General features: G+C 37.9%; 3 protein-coding genes across 5 annotated transcripts; all 3 read right to left on the bottom strand.

Moving 5' to 3' along the window:
- Nucleotides 1-13: 13 nt before the first annotated feature.
- Nucleotides 14-1,670, bottom strand: LOC133739845 (mediator of RNA polymerase II transcription subunit 30). The gene is made up of 3 exons (XM_062167654.1): nt 1,211-1,670; nt 642-719; nt 14-374 (listed from the first exon to the last, which is right to left on the bottom strand). Exons 1-3 carry the CDS (start codon nt 1,604-1,606, stop codon nt 276-278), a joined length of 573 nt encoding a protein of 190 aa, XP_062023638.1. The 5' UTR covers nt 1,607-1,670; the 3' UTR covers nt 14-275.
- A 2,385-nt stretch (nt 1,671-4,055) lies between these two features.
- On the bottom strand, nt 4,056-7,190 carry LOC133736470 (mechanosensitive ion channel protein 8-like). The gene is made up of 5 exons (XM_062163969.1): nt 5,770-7,190; nt 5,510-5,633; nt 5,016-5,309; nt 4,713-4,915; nt 4,056-4,624 (listed from the first exon to the last, which is right to left on the bottom strand). Exons 1-5 carry the CDS (start codon nt 7,083-7,085, stop codon nt 4,339-4,341), a joined length of 2,223 nt encoding a protein of 740 aa, XP_062019953.1. The 5' UTR covers nt 7,086-7,190; the 3' UTR covers nt 4,056-4,338.
- A 439-nt stretch (nt 7,191-7,629) lies between these two features.
- LOC133736471 (serine/threonine-protein kinase STY46-like) lies at nt 7,630-16,126 on the bottom strand. 3 transcript variants are annotated; one of them, XM_062163970.1, is made up of 16 exons: nt 15,503-16,124; nt 14,718-14,832; nt 14,507-14,580; nt 14,288-14,392; nt 14,073-14,127; nt 10,878-10,988; nt 10,618-10,668; nt 10,325-10,494; nt 10,143-10,247; nt 9,865-9,938; nt 9,552-9,727; nt 9,053-9,148; nt 8,662-8,742; nt 8,445-8,498; nt 7,967-8,101; nt 7,630-7,888 (listed from the first exon to the last, which is right to left on the bottom strand). In XM_062163970.1, the coding sequence occupies exons 1-16, from the start codon at nt 15,694-15,696 to the stop codon at nt 7,808-7,810; spliced, it is 1,677 nt and encodes a 558-aa protein (XP_062019954.1). In that variant the 5' UTR covers nt 15,697-16,124; the 3' UTR covers nt 7,630-7,807. The 3 variants fall into 3 exon arrangements, with proteins under 3 accessions (XP_062019954.1, XP_062019956.1, XP_062019955.1); XM_062163971.1 differs by lacking the exon at nt 7,630-7,888 and adding an exon at nt 8,326-8,360 and having other exon boundaries at nt 7,964-8,101; nt 15,503-16,126; XM_062163972.1 differs by lacking the exons at nt 14,718-14,832; nt 15,503-16,124 and having other exon boundaries at nt 14,490-14,511.
- Between the last annotated feature and the right edge of the window lie 5,782 nt (nt 16,127-21,908).

The following is a 21,908-nucleotide window of genomic DNA, read 5'->3' as shown; positions in this document are numbered from 1 at the left end:
AGACAAATTAGCATTGATGCAAATCTAGCCCAATTTTCATTAATGGTTAAACAGCATGGCTGATTTCATAAATGATACATGCCAATAAAACGAGAATCAAGCTAATCTGATATCTTTAATATCAAATGTATCAGGAGTAACAAACCTCCACTACTGTATCTCTCATTTTATATTCTCATGAAATTCTTCACAGATTCTCAAACTCCCTAAAAAAGTATCATCACCTTCTCCAGAAACTTTTAGCATCCATTCTAAGACACACTGTGCTTTTGAAGTCAGACGGAACAAGGACTTTGCCAGGTTGATATGTCTGTGACAATATCTCGTAGCTGATCTATAAGAACCTTGATATATGCATTTTTCTTCACAAGCTCCTACATCAACAATAATTAAGGTCAATGAATTAGTTTTATACAAATACTGGAAACAGGACAAGCATGGCTCCTCTTCAGAAATCAATAAGTTCTCAACTTAAAGTCGGTATCGTTAAAGGGATGAGCTCAAGGAAGGCTCAATTTCAGAAAAAAAACTCATCATACAGTTCCACAACAAGCTACACCCTCCAAATAAAACCCAATCCCTTTGGAAGCAAACATCTATTTCTAGCCATGATACAAGATTTTTGTAGATCAAATGAATACCTTTCTCAAATTGGAGGCTTTCTCCTCTAACTTCTCAATTTCAGTTTCATCCGCAGGGGAACCAGTTTCAGATGTTGCCTGTTTCAATATAAGCAAATCCCAATATTAGCTCACCATATGGTTTCTAGAAATAAAACTCGCAATTATATAAATACATATACATGATAAAGTCATGGACAATGAACTAATTAAAATTCACCCAAGGCACTGACTGTTAGTACATTTCAAACTATGTTTCGAAGCATCATTGCTGCCTTCAAATCTGTTTCATCAAGTCAATTAGAAATGCTTACACTTCCCCCCCCTTACAGTGATTAAATCCATAACCTTATTTAATCATTCTAATGGGCAATGAGAGTAGCTTTAATCACATAGCTGATAACTTGCACAGTTCAGACTGTACCAGCTGACTGGTATTTCACAAGCAAATCATACTAAACGAAAGCAGAAACTGCATTTTTATACCTCAAATTGCAAAACACATGATTAGGGTTCATCTAATTCAAAATTCCAATAGCTAACAATCAAAGCAAATTCACCAAATTAAAGAAAAGGGTTTCTGAATTCACCTTCTGAGAATTAGGAATTTCTGCCAGAACAGCCCGGAGCGCCGTCACAGAGTTTTTATACCGAAACCGAGCCTCCTCAAGAGCTCCGCCATTACCAGGACCGCCGCCGCCGCTCGAGTCTCCGTGATTTTGGGTATTAGTGTTGTCAGAAGAAGACGAATCGCTATGAACGACGCCGTTTGAGAGTGAAGAATGTCCGTTTGCGGTGGTAGCAGCAGCGGCGGCGGCAGAGGAATTGGTGGACCAGAGTAGGGGGTTGCAGAGCTCGTCGTTCATGGAGGAGAGGATCTGGAAAGCTGACTCTATCGTCTCTTCAAGATGCTTCTGGCCTTCTACTGCTAGCTCTTGCGTCGTCTTAGGGTTTGATGGTGATGCATTCGCCTCATTCTCTTCCATTGTTTTCACAGAGAAATCGAGAGTCTCGAACTCGTAAGAAGAAAGGCAAATTTGGCTGAGCTCTCTGTTTTTCCTATGACCAACTTTTACTATATATTAATAATTCTACCGGTCAGAGTAAATTTTGTATTTTTTTGTTTTTTGAAAAGAGGGTTAAAAGACTCACAACCGAAAAATTAACGGGAGGACATGAAACTTAAAACAACAAAATTTATAATGAGCATCAAGAAAAACATTTCTAATAACTCTGAGTAACTTCTGTGCTGCTCTTTATAAAAAAAAAATATTTAAGAAAGTAATTTTAACACTCGACCTTACAGCTTGCACTTCATTTTTTAGATACGTTAGATACGTGGAGCATAAATAGTAAAGTATATAAGAAAAGTAGAGTACATAAGTTAGAGTTTTTATCACCATTAGGGTCAAAACTTTCTTGCACCGGACAAAATAATACCCAACTTTCAAAAGTGATCAAAATGATATCTAATTTTTTAAAAACAAATCAACTTGATACCCAACTTTCAAAAGTGACCAAAATGATACCTAAAGTTTTAAAAACAAATCAACTTGATAACTCGGTTTATTTTTTGTAACTTCTTTGTTAAAATTAATCACGTGTGGTGTGGTGTTTTGTGGGGTTATAATAATATTTTACACAAAAAATGTTTTTCAATTATTTTTCATTTTACTTTGTTAATTATCTTCTTCTTATACCAAATTAGATTTCTCGAAAATTGAGTAGACCTAAGTCGCGGGGGGTAGGAGAACGCGCCTCACGCGCTTGGTGTCGGTGTGCGAGTGATGCCCCGTCCGGCGGCGCGTCCTTGGGGAGTCGTCGTCGGACGGGCCTGTGTTGGTTCTACACACTCCGGCGAGGGCATCTGGCTGAGACGTGGCCGAGGGCAGGTGGATCGTTGGGTTTCCTTTGCTCGGAGGCTGGGGTCGGAGGGCGCTTTTCTTCCTCTCTCTCAGGGTTTGGTGGTGTCTGCATCTGGATCTGCAACATGGCTGGGGTTTGAGGCGGGACCAGCGTTGGATTTCTGTCGGATCGGGGAGGCGCTTTGCGCCGGTTGGATGGTTGGGCGGGATCTTCGATTTGCGGTTTCGGATCGGTGGATCGACGGCGGCCCTCTGTTTCTTGTTTCGGATCATCACGTAGACACGTGGGTTTCGGGTGGTTGGGCCTACGGAGGTGCTCGCGGATGGGATGGCGGAGGTGCGCTGGACCTGGGGATCCGACGCTGGTGGTGGAGCGGCAGGACTGATGGCGAGGCTACGGTGCAGGTGCAGGTGCAGTGGCTGACGTGGGCGGTGGGAGAGGAGCAGATACTGGTTGGGCTGGATATTCGGGCCTGGGAGCTCCTTCGTTGGGAGAATGGTTGTTGGGCTGGGCTATTGCCTTAGGGCCCTTGCTGGTTGTGTGTTGCTTTTAGTTGTTTGCTTCTTGTTGTGTTGTTTTGTCTTTTCGCAAATAAGTCCCTTCTCTTTCGAGGCAGGGTAGTTAGTGTCATGGATCCTGACGAATGGTTTGAGTTGGATAGCTGGTTTAGGGTTAATAGGACCCAGTCTTCTGCCGGCTTTTGGCCGTGCATTTTCTTATCAGCCTGTGCTGAGGTTTCCGGGAGATCCTGGGGTGGCCCGCCCAATGGTTATCTATTGTGGTTTGACCCCATCCCAGTTAATGCGACTTATTATGGCCTAGCTAACTCGATTAGCCATCCAATTCAGTCTTCGTCGTTGGATTCATTGACATATCAGTATAGTGTCTTTAGAGTAAGTCTGCGCAGTGATAGTCCGTTGCTGCTTTACTCGATTGTAAACCCGTGTTTGGGTGCTGTAATTGCGGCAACGTTGTAATTGCAGTTTTAATGAATGATATTTCACTTGATCAAAAAAAAAAAAATTATCTTCTTCTTCTATCTCTACCTCTCTCTCTCTCTCTCTTCCCATTTTTCTTTGTTTCTTTAGAAGTTGGGAAACATCCCAACTTTATTTGTTTCTACGATCGATGGTAGAATTGAATTGAATGGAGGATTTTTAAAATTCTATAGAATAAGAAGATTGGGTTATAGATGGTTGATTACCCTCTTACCACAAATCACTTCAATTTTTGGGCTTGATTTTGCATTTGAATTAACAAAGAAGTTACAAAAAATAAACTGAGGTATCAAGTTGATTTGTTTTTAAAACTTTAGGTATCATTTTGATCACTTTTGAAAGTTGGGTATCAAGTTGATTTGTTTTTAAAAAGTCAGATATCATTTTGATCACTTTTGAAAGTTGAGTATCATTTTGTCCGGTGCAAGAAAGTTTTAACCCTAGTGGTGATAACAACTCCACATAAGTTATACAAGACTCAGTATTACTCTGGCAGAAAAGTAAAAACGAAACAGCAGTGTTTGCATAATTATAGGCTCAATTGCTAGATTAAGCATTTAAGCATATAGAATGGTCCAAGAGGTATTCAGCTTGTTTAATTGATGTTCAAACAAACATATACAGTCAATCCTGTCATGGGTTTGAAGTTTACTACACAATCCAAAGCCTGAGTGGGGAACCAGCTAGTACCAACATACGTGCCTTGAACCGTCCGTCCTATAATTTGTGCTTAGCTAAGATTATAAGGATTTGCTGTTTCTAGGTAGGTCTCCAAACTTGAAACTGGCACTAGCAACAAGTATTAGCATTAGCATAAATTGACCCCAAAAAAAGAGAGAAGCATTGGCATATGATTAGGGAGCACAAGCAGTCCAATTTGAAGGGGGCTTGGAGGTTAAACTTGGCATGTTTCGGACATTGACATCGATAGGCAGCAAGCGATACTGAATGTCAAGCTCTTTGAACACTTTGACCATGGCTTCAATCAAAAGGGCTCTACGACTCCATCTCTCCACCATGTCCTGGTGGTTCATTTTGTGTGTAAGCCACACTGATATCTTCAGTTTGTTCAGTTCCTCCACATCCCTCAAGACCACCATTGGTGCTGGGTGCCAGTGGTCAGTCCTGGTTTCAATGTACCTGCATATGTGACATTTTACTTAATATATGATCTTACTGTCAATAAAATTGGAAAAGAAAGAAAAACCATATCCATTCCCTCGCGTACCCTATGATTCTTTCTTTCACAATGTTCAACTTTTCCAATGGAGTTGATATATGAACACAGAAATCAACAGCATCTCCCATGTCAGGACTACGATAATAATTAGCAATTGGCTTGGTAGCAAGAACACTGTTGGGGTATATAACCTTCTGGTTATCAAACTTCAGAAAGACTGTTGTTAATAGATTCATCTCCTCAACTACCAACTGAGACGCAAACAACATCGACAATTAGCTAGGGTTATATACTTAATCTACTTGATAAATAAATGCACAGTAAACATCAAAAATTGATTCAAGTTTTCACCTGGACTCCATCCACCTCACAACGATCACCCACATCATATGGGTGCATTACAAACAGAAAGATTATTGCTTCAAAAACTGTCTTGCATGTGTTCCCAAAGATAAATACAACCAAAAGAATCTGTGAGCTTATGAACACAAGGAAATGGGTGATTGGAATCCCAAGTATAATCAGCCAGGTTATCACAATGATCACACCCACAAGAATGTTTAATAAATTGTGGAGTTCGTCCACTGCTGTTTTCGTATCATTGAGAGACAATGATAGAGCTCTTCTCTCTCTAAATGCTCTCACCTGGAAAAAAAAAAAAAAAAAAAACAGAAGACACATATTCTTTCTTCAGTTCATGGTCCATGGACTACAGAAAGAGCGCTCTACCTCTTTTGCTTCTCCAAAATTTAGACAGGCACAGATTGTAACATAACAAAAACTGATATGATAGTCACAAAGAAGGTGAGCAGTAAAACATTAATAGTTAAAGCATTAAGCAATACCATCCAATGTTTAAGAGAAGACTTGCTGATCCCATCATGTTCACCTGCTGCTCCAAAGAGAACAATTGTCTTCAAGGCTTCATCTTTATTCATAAAAAGCATCAGATCGTCAAGGAAAATGCATCTGTACACACGACAAGTCGCACCAGAACACATTACCAAGAAGCAATTTGCAAACACAGATGACAGTAACATACAGATTAAGATCTCAAATTAAATGCACATGACATGGCAGATTAACAAAGATGCGTACTACTTACTTGGCCCCTGGCTTGGCTACTTTGAGGAATATCTTCCTCGCTGCCTCTTTTGCCTGGCATTCAGTTTTGATCTCCACAGAAGAGTCGTCCTCAACATCCAGTATCTGTTCATCTAGAGTGGTTAAGGAGCCGTGCCGGATGATATTCATCATTCGCCTCATATTCCAAGCTGATACATTCTTCTGATTTAGCTTATTCAAGTGGTTAACTGGGATCTCCTCATCTTGCTTCACAGACTTAGGCGTTGTAGGCGTAGAAGAAAATCTAGGACTCCTCCCGATTGTGGGGCTACTCTGCAGTCCACCACTCCCCACAACCGGCCCATTCCTTGGAAGAAGAGTTGCCCTGAGCTCGCGAGGCATACAAGCCCCTGCCTTCTGAAACTCCCTAATCTCTGCGGCAGCCTTTTCCTCTTCCTCTTGTATCTGCTGCCTTTCGAACAAAGGAGGACCAGAAAGCGTCTCAATCACATACTGATTGAACAAAGCCTCCCGAATTCGTTCGAAAAAGGCATTGACATGGAAAGACAAAGCAAGGACCTTGACAAGTAATGTTTTCACAAGCCAAATCAAAGTAGCAACCAGAAAACACACTAGTGTCCTAGTCACATAAGGTAAGATCCTACTCTTGGTCTCCTTCTCAACCTTTTTATCAAAAATCAAATGCCACACAACCAAAACCAAACCCAACCAGAGACAATTCTGCACAGCCTTTCTCAACCCATAAACAAAATACAACACCCTTTTCCTCATCAGAAAATTTCTCTCCACAAAGAACACAACCACCCGAATCCCCCAACCCGAAACCAAACGCCCACAAATCAATGCCAAAACCAACAACTCCCATTTCCAAATCGGAAGATCCCACGGCCTTAGTCTCCTTATCATCGGAATCCAAAGATTACAAACCAAAGCACCTAAAACACAAACAAGACTCACCCATTGAAGTAACGTCAAAGTGTTGAACTTCATCTTCTTGTACTCTTCGGGTATATCATCAACGTCAAAACCATCGTCCTCTTCATGTTTTCCGACCAGTCGTCCGGAATGGACCAACCTATCTGATTTGGGACACCGTTCCTCAAGTGGGTCAATAAGCCTCGACCTGGTCTTGCTCATTGGGGGTTTCCAACCTTTACTAGAAAACGAAGCGCTTGAGCTACACCTCAGAACCCGAGGTCCACCCGAGTTGGGTGCAGCCTCCGGTACCTGATCTTTGCTTCTTCGCCGGAAAGACTCCCCACCAACTGTGTTTCTCGGGCTTCTTTCTCCGGTACCGTCGACCTCGACTTCCACTTGTTCTGGTCTCTGTGCCATTTTGATCAGAACAGGCTCTACTTCTTTGAGGGGTATCAGTGTAGTAGAACAAAGTGGGGTTTCTCAAAGCTTCCGACTAAGGAAAGTTGCACAAGATGTGGGAATAATTGTACTTGGTCCCGTATAAAAAAAGAAGAAACTACAATTCTTGACCGTTCATTCTTTTCCCTCCTTTTTTATTTGAAAAGAAAAATAAAGTGAAAGAACACAGACGACCATTGCCGAATCAACGGTGGTGATTTCTGGAATGCTCCTCGTAAAATCTCCGTCATCTTTTGAAGAACATGTTCGCGTTACTGTTAATGGGCCATGTACTTTCTATTTTCTTTTTTCTTTTTGTGAAGTTTATTTTTTGACCACCAAACTACTACTATTATTATTATTATTATTATTATTATTAAGGAGAAGAAATGAGTAAAACTGATACAGTGAAAGTGTGATACACGATGAGAATAGGAGCAATGCGTCGGATTCCAGGCATTTGAACTATGAAGGGAATAACAATAGTTGGGAATAATATAAATTTAGCGTGCGTTTAAACCTGTCGTGTAGAATCTCTGTCTATCGATTGATGTTCAGTTTGTATTTTCATTCGGGAGATGAACAATATTAACAAGCATCTAGAAGGTGGTTAGCATTAACAACAAAGGTGGTTAATCCCTAATGAAGTGTCTCATCATTAGTTACATTAATAGAGCACAACTCCAATGGAGCACATATCCTCATTCGGCACTGCCATGCCTAAGAGTAGGTACTACTTTTGCTGATTTTCCCTTTCGTCGATCCTCCCTTTCATCCGCAACCTGTGTCATCACAAATTTTCACTTTCAGGACTATATACTGGACAAGAGCACTCAGAAATGTTGGATGTTATCGCGTACCCTCCTAGCCATTTGTCGCAACATATTTACAATCTCTGAGAACTCAGGTCTCAATGATGCATCTTGCTGCCAGCAACTCTCCATTAACTCCACTAGCATGGGGTTAGTGTGCTTTGGAATCGTAGGCCTCAGACCCTGAAATTCATACACCAAGCCCAGAACACTCAATCAATGAAGTTCTCTGCAAGTTTTTAGTCGTCCTTGAAAACTCACAAGTTAGCTATGCCCCTAGCCATCAATGAATACGTATTCGGATTGTGAATCTTAAGATATTACCCTATTTTACTCATAGCTACTTAATAGGACAGCTTCTGATCAGGATTCAGGACAAGGAAACTCAACTAATAGGGATCACCTACCTGAATCCATTTCATTTTCATACAACTTGGGGATCCTGGATATGAACTTCAATCAGGAGAAAAGAGAAATAAAAGGATAATAAAAAAAACTAATATTGCTCGATTAGTAGAAGAAGTACCTTCTTGACAACGCCGAGTGCTGCTTGTAGTGGAGTTAAGTTCTCATAGGGAAGCTGATAGTTTAGTCACAAAACAGTTATATGACCGTGTGAAGTCTGCTCAATTAATGCTGAACTAATTTAAAGGAAAATGATTGTAAAGAATTGACTTGAAGATGGTGTTTTCTTTTGGGGGAAGAAAAAGCCACTAGTCTTTTATAGCATGTGAAGAGATTACCTTTCCTGTAAGAAGCTCCCACAGAATAACCCCAAAGCTAAAAACATCGGCTTTGTGATCATACGGTTTATGTTCTATGACCTTCCAGTCAAACACCACAAAATTATGTGTCAGAAACTAGACGGGAACAAGTATTAAATTGTATCATATTACATACATAGTTCCACATTTTCATGCAAGAATCAGAAAACGTTAGAGAATCCAGGCACAATAATTTTCTTAATGAACAAAATATGCAATTAGTTTCGATGAACTAGAAATGATATGCCAGTCCAGGAATTTGATTTCTTAATGCCTAATTTTTTTTTCCTGTGCAAGTCTTGATGCTTAGCTTTCAGTGATGCAAACGTAATTCTTAACTTTCATCAATACATAGCTGAAGAACACAGACCTCTGGAGCCATCCAACGGTAGGTGCCAGTTTCTGCAGTCATAACACCAGATTGTGCCTGTACTCTAGCAATCCCAAAATCAGCTACTTTCACAACCTGTCAAACAAGTATTCCAATCTTTAACAATAATGTAGTTTAGAACACCTCTTAAATCTATGTACAGCCTTGGAAGAACCTGATGAGCTCCTATCAACAAGGAGCAATTTGAAACAAGGACAAGAATGCACACGCCTGCCCATTGCCTCCCTTTAGTTTTGAGAAAAGTATAATAAGGAATAGTACATTGTATTTAGAAGATATTTAAAGTCAAGCTATTCAAATAGAAATGACAATAACACAGAGGCTTTCATCCCCTCCAACATAGAAAACTTTTGAAGGCAATAAGAGATCAAAAGTCCAATATTTGTAATTGTAGTAAAAAATTAAGCTATATTACAATTTACAAAGTTGAAAGGAATAGACAAATGCAGCATGAAGAAAATAATAAAATATCTCTTACTCCATTTCCATCCATCAAAAGATTAGCAGCTTTCAAGTCCCTGTGCATTATATTATTTTGGTGCAAGTATTTCATTCCCCTGGAAATATCAACTGCAACTTTGAGCAAGGACTGAAGTGAAAAAGAACCCTTTTGCTTATGGAGAAAGTCGTACATGCTTCCACCAGACAAAAATTCTGATAAGTGAAAAGGTATATAAGCAGCAGTTGAACTGAATGGAAACCCTGTTTGGTAATGTAGAAAATACACATATATATGATGGGCACAAGTATGAAGCCTGGCAGGGAATATTTCTAAAAGTACTTCACCCTACCAGTAACTATGCAAAGGTTAGGAGGTTTAGTGCAAGCCCCAATGAATTGAACGACATTCTTGTGCCGAACTTTTCTGCACAGATAAAAAAGTATGAGAAATGCAACATCAAATGCACTGAAACATGCTGCTACTAGCAGCCTTTCTGTCCCTAAATATTATGGGATGTTATGTTACATATTTAGAGTAATTAAATGATGGAGCTAAGATAAGTAGATAACTAATAACTACAAAATAACGAACACAGGGCTAATTGAGTTAAGAAGTGACATAACCAACCTCATGATACAGACTTCTTGGGTAAACTCCCTCATGGTTTCATTTAGGCGCTCAGTGCTAAGAACTTTAATGGCCACATCTTGACCACAGAAAGTACCTTGATATCTGTGTCAATCAATAAAGTAAATACAGGCATAGTCTTGTACCATTTTAACATGGCCTAAAAAGATGACAGAACTTACAAATCACCATTTGATCCAGAAGCAATTTTCCTTTCATATGTCAATAGGCTTGCTTCAATTTCCCAGATATCTTTTTCTTCACTGGATGTGCTTACATGATCACCAATGACCTTCATTCCAGTGTCTTGCCCCAGAACAGGGGAGATGACATTATAATCCAAGCAAGGATTCTTCCGAAACACAACAAATTATCAGATACTATATTCAGATTCTTTCAAAAAAAAAAAACAAGCACATATCATCAGATTGCCGAATGCTTACTGAAATATACATAAGCATATAAAGGAAACTACCTCACTCCATAGTATTTCTTTTGCCAGTGCCTGTCTAAGCCGTTCAGTTTCCTACAAATTTTGAAAAGCATGTATGTCAAGCGATCATAAATTAAAGGGTAGAGACTAATCTAGGAACTTCTTTGTGGAATATACATTTCAGTAACAACTAAAAATCTCATAATACAGGTAGATATTTCTCCTCAAGGATAAGTAATCCAAGATGATACCTGTATTCATTATATTACTTCTACCAGAACAAGAACAAGGCAAGACGATACCTCACATTCCCAACCATCAACGACAAAGACATCCAAGGAGTAGCCATCTGTTGTAGAAAAAGCATGTGCTTCTTGAATGTTCAGTCCGATGTCAGATAATAAGGATGTCAACTGAGGCAAAACATAAGATTTTGAACAGTTAATAAGATATTCAATTAAATGTAGCATAATCCATTTGGCAAGCATTACACATACTATTATTACAGATAGCATCTCCAACCAAAGTTTTTTTTTAACTGTTCTGGCGTATAAACATTGATTTGTCAAAATTACTTAAAAATATAAAACCATATTGGAAAATGATTTGTGGCCTCAATGAGGCCTAAGATTTGTGGCCTCAATCCTAGGTGTCATGCCATGTCACCTACACACATCACCTATTTGTCAAATCATGCCATGTAATTCTTGAGTAAAAAGACTATCTTATCCTTCCAAAATCTAATGACTTTAAATTATTTTGGTTTTCATCTAAAAATAAAATATATTATTTTGGTTTTCTTTTTCTTTTTCTTTTTTTCGTTATATATATAATTATATATATATATATATATATATATATATAATTCGTCAAAAAAAATTATATACAAATATGTGTTTGTGTGTATAAATATATATAAATATAAATATATATATATATCTGTGTGTGTGTGTGTTCACAAACATATACATATATATATATATATATATATATATATATAATTCGTACAGAAAAATTTATATATATTCGATGTAGAATTAATATGGTATAAATATATACATATATATATATATATATTAATGTCATAATTCTAACCCACAAAATTTAAAAAAAATTGATTAAAAAAAAGTCAAATTTAAAATTGATTCCACAAAAATGGAAAGAAAATATATTAATATCTTAACTATAACCCATCAAATTTGGTAAATTGAAGTAATATTCAACTCTTTTAATAAATGAATTTAATAAAATTAATGGAAGATTAGTTTACCTTACACTAACAAGTTAATTAGAAAAGTCAAAAATTAAATTGGATCCACAAAAATGGAAAGAAAATGTATTGAAATCGTAATTAAAACCTATGAAATCTGGTAATTGAAGAGGTAAGAAAATATCATTAATAAATTGAATTGGTAAAATTCTAGATTCCATCATTTCAAAATTTCTCTATAATTTAATATTGTCTCATCCAAACGCAACATTAGGAAGTGTTCCTTAAAGGTCAAGTGAGACTTCATTAATACAACTGTTCGTTTATTTTTACATGAAAAAACAATCATAATGTTATTAAAACTATGTAGAAATTCAATGAACAATAGGTGTATAACACAGCAATAATCAAAGAAAAAGTGCAATTAAGGAAGGTGTAAAATAGAAGTCATCGTCCACATTAACATTAAAGTCAGCTAACATGTCTTACACGAACAAATAAGTAATAAGTAGCTAATAATGAGCCAGTAAAGTTTACTGGGGACTTTTCCCTAATGACATATTTACATTGAAATAGAAATCATCATCCACACTGAAATTTAAAGTCAGCTAACATGTCTTACAGTAACAAATAAGTACTAAGTAGCCAATGAAATTGAAAGTCAGCTAAGTACTAACATGTCTTATACGAACAAAAAAGTACTAAGTAGCTAATAATGAACAAGTATAGTTCACTGGGAACTTTTTTCTAATGACATATTTACATTAAAATAGAAGCTATCATTCACATTTAAAAATCATTATTGTCTATTGAAAAATTTGGGATCAACAAAACAAGTATACTTTAAAAAATTAATTTCCTCATGTGCAATATATTGTATTCCATATTAAGCAATTTCTTTTCAGATATCAACTTCCCAATCAATTTAGATATCTAGGTTTTCAATCACCAGATTTTATGAGTTAAAATTACAATTTAAATACATTTTCTTTCCATTTTTGTGAATCCAATTTAATTTTTGACTTTTCAAATTAACTTGTTAATGTAAGGTAACTAATCTTCCATTAATTTTATTAAATTTATTTATTAAAAGATTTACATATTGCTTCAATTTACCAGATTTCATGGATTATAATTACGATATTAATATATATATATATATATACACACACCACATTAATTCTCCATCGAAAATATATAATTTTTTTGGACGAATTATATATATATATATATATACACCCATACTTTTTTTTTAATATGTATAATGAAAAAAAAAACCCAAAATAATGAAAAAGAAAGAAAGGAAAAAAACCAAACAATATTTTTTTTAGAAGAAAGTCAAAATAATTTAGAGCCGTTATATATTCAACAACATATATATATATATATATATATATATATATTTTTGACGAATTATAGATAAATATATATATTCACAAAAATATATAAATATAATTTTTTTTAGACGAATTATATATATATAATAAAAAAAGAAGAAAATAAAATAATATATATTTTCTAGTAGAAAGCTAAAATAATTTAGAGCCATTAAATTTTGAAATGATAAGATAGTCTTTTTATTCAAGAATGACATGACATGATTTGACAAATTAGTGAGGTGTATAGATGACATGGTTTGACACCTAGGATTGAGGCCACAAATCTTAGGCCTCATTGAGGCCCTATATCATTGCCCAACCATATTATTTTGGCTAGACATGGCAGAACAGGTAAAAAGATATAAAAAGTAATAAAATAAAGATTGTGGTGAGAGGCCGTGGCGTGGATTGTGGCGTCGCGGGTTGCGGCGCTGTGGGTCTGATGGAGCTTCACCGGAATGGTACGTACGAAGGGTGATGGCAATGAAGATGGTGGACTGGCCCAAACCAGCTTGATGGGCCTTGAGTGGCTTTCTGTGGTAGCTGTCCTTTTGGGCTTCTAGTTTTGGGATAGGGTTTTTGCCCTAGTCCATTAAATTATGTTTAATGTAGTCTTTACAATAATTTTCTTTTTGGAAGCTAATGCACGTTATGTGCACTCTATGTATCTCTAGCGTCTCTGGAGTAGTACCAAATGAGGATCTCCGTTATGTCTACGTACATGACATGCCTAATGAGTGGGTCTATTTCTATGTACTACTGTGGGTATTACCACTATCTTATTGTCTATTTATACATGGCAGCGGAAAGGTATGTAACGGCCTATTCTGGGTTTAGATGAATATATATTGGCACCCGGCTCTAGGTTTGATTCAAAAAATAAAAAGATGAAAAAAAATAAAAATTACCTCACTAAGGAGTTTGGGCTTGTCATTAGTTGAAATTGTAATTTCATGCATCGGCCTACAGAATTTGAAAATACCAAAATTAGTTAAGTGTGAACAATGCAAACTTATATTTAGCATCCAATCCATAAAGCAAGACTGCTAGGATGAATAGTCTTTAATGAGAAAGTGGGAATAAAACTATGAGACTGCTAGCATCCAATGCAGAATTGTTTTACCTTGAAAAGGCATTCACAGTGGTATTCCCATGTTGAACTTGTAACTTCTTGGCTTCAAGAGCAAGTTCAAGGTCTTCTGACAAACCAAAAGCTGGTGGTGGATGACTGAACACATGAGAAACGGAAAGAGGGTACCATATGAGAGATGTATAGAGCAATGGTATTACTGACTTTTACATAAAGAAAAACAAGTCCAAACAACTTTTTGTTGAACCATGCCTCTGTTTGCCAGCAAAACCAGAACACTGAGTATCTTCTTTTCTGGATGAGCTTAAATTAGAAGAAGAATGAACCTGCATAACACAAAAACTACACTTTGAATACATGTGACTAAACTTTCAGTACATTTTTCTTTTCAAAATTTGTTGGACCATTTATGAATTCGACTCAAGGATGATGAATTTATTGTGTAATAAAAAAATTAAATTACCTGCACAAGACGGACTTCGACTGCAGGTCTAGTGGCAGGGTCATGTGCCACATGCAATAGTCTTTTATGCATGAGAACATCTTGTGCCCTCTCCACATTCACATCCAAAGCATACCTTCAATAACAAAATCGACATCCACAAATACAACTAAGCAAGTAACACTTCAGACTGAAGCTTACATATTTACCATTACAAAAGAACCCAATTCATATAATTTTTCCCTGAATTTATTCTAGAAAGGTATATATATACACGTGTACTTTTTTATGTATAGACGTTTACGTATGTGCATGCGTAAAGTTGAGTTCGTGGGTCACGGGTTGGTGAGTCCGTGCAGTCCCACAACAATAGAAGCGGCCAACCATCTTTCATTGCTTTTCAAGGCATAAACCTTTGGCGTTCTAGGAGATCAAATATACCATCAAAGAAACAAGATCTCAGAGATGATAGAGATTTTGTGTTTATTGCCATCAAAATCTCACAAAAGTAATTCCAAACATTTTTAGTTTGGCAACCTAGAGATGATATGAGCGTGAGTGCGTGACATAATATTATATCCATTTCATAATCTATTTCCAGAAACATTAAAAAAATAAAACTAAAAATCAAAGATTCTGATCCACAAGAATCACCAAAGAATATGCAAAAAAAAAAAAAAAAAAAAACGCACCGCTCTGATACTAAAACAGAACCTCAAAATGAAAGATCTCTTCCTACACCGATTACATACATACACGTATTGACGAACGTAGCTAGAGATTAGAGAAAGACAGCTGGGGTGTACCTAGTTGGGAGGCGATTGAAATGAGCCCAGAGTTCATCTTCGAAACCGGGCTGTTGGGCCTCCGCGACATCCGAGTCCTTAAGCCGGACCAGAATTTCATTGTAGATATTCACTTTCAGTTTCTGCTTTCGGGTCAAAGCCGGCGAAAAACCCGCAGGTATGCTACACCGACTCTCCGTGTCTTCCTCCGCCATAATACCACCACCACCACCATACAAAACGGTGCGTTCCGATTCTTGATCGCAACTCAAACCTGGGGTCCCGTGGTCCCTTTTCGCTGCGTTTAATACGTTTACAGGACCAAAACCACAGCGGATTATTCAAGTGCGTCCTTCCGTGTACGGAAAAAAACAAAGAGGAATGGCTGTGAGACCGAGCCCACGGGTCGGGTTCGTGTCTTGTCCCTCCTCCTAAACCTTAATTCCCTCCCTCTAATCGTAATTGTGTTCCCGAGTTTGATAAAGAAGAAGAACAACAACGTTGATTAAACTAATAAACGGAGTTCGGGTTGACGACGTTGACGTGGATTCTTAACAATGCTTTGCTTTGCTTATATCACCTTTCACCGAAACACCGCCTTGTTTCTGTTTATCGTTATTGGATTAGCCCCCTTAAACAAATGCTTAACGATAATCATAATTGTCCAGACTGAGACTCATAATCATAAAATAATATTCCATCTCCAGCGTTATTCGTCGATACCATCACCGCCCGGGCCCACTTCGTCCTCCCAGCCAATCCAACCGCGCCGGGTTATCTCATTTCCCACTCAACAAACCTACGCAAATCATCAATCAATCCCGTTTGTGTTTTTTATTTTTTATTAAGCGTAATTTTTTTTTTGGGTCTTAGTTTAATATTATGTAGAGGTTAATCTTTTTCCCTGGCGGGTAGACATTTATCCTAGTAATCATAGTGACAAAATTAGTGTTATTCTTGAGACAAAATTTAACATACTTATCTAGCCAGCCAGCTTATGATTATGTGCACCAAATATATGATAGCTTGAAAAATCATGTACATATGATACAGAATGAGATAGCAGACCCCATGTGTCTGAAACTGGTAGACATTATTTCATTTATTTGATGGATGATTTATCCTGTTAATGGAAATGAACGGGTGAGAGAAAATATGTGGGGTCCTTCTAACCCTGCCCATGTATATGTACTTTAACTGTCATAAGGTACTTTTGAATTAAATCAGGAGAGTGAAATTTGCACTTCCCAAAGTACAATCTGCACTCCCCTCTTATTTCTTTAATGTTTTCTACATGTACTTTTACTTTTCCATTCTAGTATTCCACATTTGCCCTTAAAATCCTCAACTTCTAAGAAATCTCTCGGTGGTGATTTTCACTTGCCGAGTCTAATCTCTCTCTCTCATTTCTCTTCAACTTCTCTTCCTTCTATAGCTGAAATGAAAAAAAATTTAGGGCAGCAAAACGGAAAGAACAGTATTTTTATATTGATTATTGGTTTAAACTTTAAATATATGAAGGTGCCACAACTCATTCCTCTCCAATACAGAAAGAAATAGATTATTAAAAATTGCCCAGATTCCTTGCCAAAATTGATACCAAAATTGATCCCCAGATTGTACACTTTGTTGAAGCACAAATCTTCTAAACTTGATTTGGTTTTATGGGATTTGCTATTATTACTTTCTGGGTTTCAGTCACAATTGAAATTCCATCTTATAGAAAAGAAAATTGATCAAAGAGGTTGTTGGATTGTTTAAACAAGAGAAAGATCAAGATCAGAGGAAGAGAAGAGAAAAGCAAAGCATCAGTGAGAGATTGACGAACAGAGAAGAGAAAAAAATTGAATTGCTTTATCATAAACAACTTAAATGATGTATCTCAAATTGGAAAAGATAATCATCTTCAGACTTTCATTTTTATATATGAGAGGCAGATGAAAATCATGAAACTGAAATCTAATAAAAGAGGGGAAGGAACTTTTGTTAAGAGAGAGGAGGTAGTCAGAACTGCAGTGTAAATGCGGCAGAAATCAGTTGAAGAAAAGAGGTGTGAATGTAAGGTTAATATAGTAAACACATATGAGGAGAACATATAAAAATATTAAAAGTAATAGTGGGAGTGCATATTGTAATTTGGGGAGTGTAAATTTCACTCCCCTTCAATTAAGGTGTGTCATTAGTATTTTCACGCGTGAAATTAATGCATTGTTCGAATGATCGCTGCCTTTTAATTAGTTGCGTTTCAAATCAAGCCGCATAATTTTATATAGAATTATTATACTCGCCCTAATTGTATCACTCTATTGCTGATTAATTAAGTATTCACTGTTAAGCTTTGAAGTAGTTTGAATCTTTCATAAGCTGCCGGCCCAAGCTCTCATGAGTATCCTTAAATCAACGATTAGAAATACTAATAGGCACGTCTATGTAATCCAGTAGGTTTGTACCTCTTATATATATATATATACGTATATATATATATATATATATATATATATATATATATATATATATATATACGAAAATGTTCTGAAGAGGACGTTCGCAACCCAGAAAAAGTGCGGACGTCGCTCCTCCGGCCTCGATCGAGGGGCGACGGCGCGGCGTGGCTTGATGGAGGGACGCTGGGGGTCGTGCGGAGGGGTCTGCGGTCCGGTGGAGTCGCCGACGACGGTTCTGCTGTGCTGCACAGAACCTGCAACTGCAGGTGAGGTGGCTGCCTAGAAACCGGCAAGCCCGACCTTCTCCGACCTCGAACGCCGCCCAGAAGAGGTTTGGGACGCCTCCGGCCTCCCTCCGGCCAGCCCCGCGCCGCCGCCGCCGCCTGGAAGCCGCCTGCTGCATCGACGTTCGCACTTTAGCGAAGTGCGGACGTCCGCTTCAGAACCGGCCTATATATATATATATATATATATATAATTTTAGGGAGAGGATCCTCTCCTGAGCAAGTTAATCACCTGAGCTTTCAACCACGTAATGACACGTGTAAAAACAACATTTAACGGTTTAATTAATGCCACGTAGTGATTGACTCTCCCAACTCTTATCTCTCTCTAACCCGTAGAACAACCACCATCAGAACCCATGGAACCGTCGCCCTCGCTCTCAAAATCGAGTGATCCTTGAGGGTCGGGTGGGGAGACCCATACTCGAGGAACCTCGGGTCGGGGTTTTTGAGCCTCTGGAGCTTGGATTCGACACCTTCGGCGAGGCGATCGTAGACCATGGCGGTCGGCGGAGGAGGCCTCGGCAGTGGGGTTGAGAGAGAAGGTGCGACGGCGGGTGAGGTGGAGCTGGATTAGACGGCTTGGTTCAGCCCCGGCGAGGCCTTAACTGACCAGCGGCGGGCCAAGGCTGTGAGAAGGTGCTTCATAGCCATAGATGTAGCTCAGAGAAGAGCCTTAGGGTTTGGTGATACAACCCAGTTTCACAGAGAATACTCTCTCTCTCTTTGTTAAGTTTTTTGACTCGTCCTTTTGAGTTTTGGTGGTTGCTAAATTTCCTTCTAGGATTGGTTGCGATTGAATTGATGGGACGAAATTGCTTGGGATTCAATTTCTGGGGCTGGGTGTTCAAATGATGGGTTTCATTCATAATCAATGTTTTCTCATCAGATTAAGTTTGCTCTCTCTCTCTCTCTCTCTCTCTCTCTCTCATTTTCAGAAATTTAGATTAGTTCCATATCAAATTTCATTGAAACCCAACAATTTGCTTCGCAAACAATTTTCAATTAATACTGAAGTCTTCCCAATTTGATATTAAAAGACCCATGAGATAAGTCAGTTGGTGGTGAAGAATTGGAAGTGTGTGTTGTGGTTGTCTTCATCAATTATATAAGCTTCAGTTGCTTTGAAGCCACGACCGATTTGAGAGAGAGAGAGGTTGGAGAATTGGAGATGATGATGTGATGAAATTAAACTAGTGATTTGTTTGAAGAGAAGAACAGAGAAAGAGAGAGAGTCCTGGAAGAGAAGGACAGAACTGAGAAAGAAAGAAAATTGAAAAAGACAAATCAAGTTTTGTTGTAAACCATTGGATTTCAATATTGCCACGTGTCGAAATATAGTGAAAAGCTCAGGTAGGTCAGGTGATTAACTTGCTCAGGAGAGGATCCTCTCCCATAATTTTATGATTAAATAAGAGCATTCATACAAAAAAAGTTACAAGTGATATGTATGATACAAACATAAGATCCTTTTTTTTTTTATCTTTTCTAGGGATAGGGCATTAGACAAACTTTTCGATCATATTTTAACATCTTAACCGTTCAGATTTTAGGTCTAAATGTGTAGATCACTTCTGCAAATTTTCAGCCAAATTGATTATCGTTAAGGCATTCAAAACGGCCACTTAAGATTATAAGTATGAACGGTTCAAGTTTGACAGATTTGGTTCGTTCATTGATTTATTCTAGTTTGATACCTTAACGATCACTGATTTGGCTGAAAATTTGCAGAAATGATCTACACATTAGGACCTAAAAACTGAACGGTTGAGATGCTGAAATGTGATCAAAAAGTTGGTCTAATGCCCTATCCCTATAAAAGACAAAAAAAAGGGATCCCTTAGAGCAACTCCACCCGTAGTCAAGAAATGTCGAGGTCGAAAAGTCAAGGGGTCGACCAGTCAAGAAACTGTTCACTGCCACTGGACATAGGTTTCCACCCGATCTGTTTCTTGATCAGTCAAATTTACTGTTCATTGAATTTTTAAAAAAAAAAATTGGAAAATTGAAATAGATTTGATGTAAATAGATGGTAATAATGGAGATTTATGGATAATTAATATCAGAATTGTGATTTCTATAGCTATGAAGAGGAGGAAGGTGTAACTATGAAATCTAATTTTTTGGGTGTGAGATATAAAAAAAATGCTAGGTATTTATAGAGAAATTTTTAGAATTTTTTTTCTTACCGTTTGTTAACGTTATAACCCTATACATACCTATTACTTGCATCACCGTCGGATCTCAACATTAATTGAAACCAACGGCCCAGATTAAAGGACCGTTGCTTTCAAATTTTCTGTTCACCCAACGGCTAGTTCTACGCGTCCCTCTTCCGTCCCACTCCTTATCGCTAGGCGACAAACGATTGCTTTCCACGTGGTCAGCAAATGCAGCGCTCCCTCATTCGTCCGTGGCCTCCACGCTTCCTCTCCTCCGCGTCTCTCTCTGCTCGTCTGTGGCTGACGTCAGCCACGTTGCCTTCTGGGCCGAGCTGGGTCAAAAATTTAGTCACGGGCTTGGCTTTTTTTTTTTTTGACTTGGTCATCAAAAGCCAAAGCTTGGCTGGTCAAACTTGGGCCGGTGGAGGAGAGTTTTTGGGTTTAGCCGGTCACCACCTCACTAATCCCATGTGGAGGCCGGTCAAAACAAGACCGGTGGAGTTGCTCTTAGTGGAAGGGCCCTCTCTCTCTCTATATATATATATCTATATATATATATATATCTATAGAACTTTGCTCAGGTGCGGATATCCGCACCTAAGCAAAAATGTACGGATTTTGTGTTTTTCCCCACTTTTCGATCACACATTCACATCTTAACCGTTCAATTTTTAGGTCCTAATGTATAGATCACCTCTGCAAAATTTCAGCCAATTTGGTGATCGTTAAGGCATCCAAAACTGCAATTTACAAGAACGAACCGAATCTGTCAAACCGGAACCGTTCGTATATATTGTTGTAATTTGCAGTTTTGAATGCCTTAATGATCACCAAATTGGCTGAAATTTTGCAGAGGTGATCTATACATTATGACCTAAAAACTGAACGGTTAAGATGTGAAAATGTGATCGGAAAGTGGGTACAAACCGGAAATCCGCACCTAAGCAAAAAGTGCGGACGTCCGCAGCCAAGAAGGGCTGTATATATACATATATAACATCAATCCCTAGCTACGTTGTATATATAGTGGACATTCCACCAATGATTTAAATAGTGAAACGTCATGAACCACCCTATAGCCCTCCCCCTCAGGGCTCAGGCCCTCACAAAACAATCCGTATAGATGTCTCCTAATCACCTGAAATGTGCCTGCTAGATAGGAATTAACGACTACAGTTGTCAGTAAAAGAGGCCAATAAACGAGAAACAAAGTTGGGCTCGTTCTTAAACATGGGCCATGTGCTCAACAAGATTGGTTAGGTTGGGTTTATGTATATCAAGATGAATTTGGCCCAGTAAAAAGCACCTTGGTTTGGTCGAAGAAAAAGTCCACAAAGAGTAACCTTGCATGTCTTTGCACTAGCTGCAAAGACGAAGCCACAATCAGAGAAACAGTACTCCGGAATCGTTGAATTACACCAAAAACAATAATCAATTGAAAGTTTTTTTTTTTTAATTGAAATTTCAATAATATGGAGCACTATAGATTTCTGAATAAGAGTAATGGCTCCTGGAAGAGAAAGCCGTTGAAAACAAA

This window comes from Rosa rugosa, chromosome 3, assembly GCF_958449725.1.
Source record: "Rosa rugosa chromosome 3, drRosRugo1.1, whole genome shotgun sequence".
Lineage (NCBI taxonomy): Eukaryota > Viridiplantae > Streptophyta > Magnoliopsida > Rosales > Rosaceae > Rosa > Rosa rugosa.
This window is presented reverse-complemented; position numbering and strand designations above follow the sequence as displayed.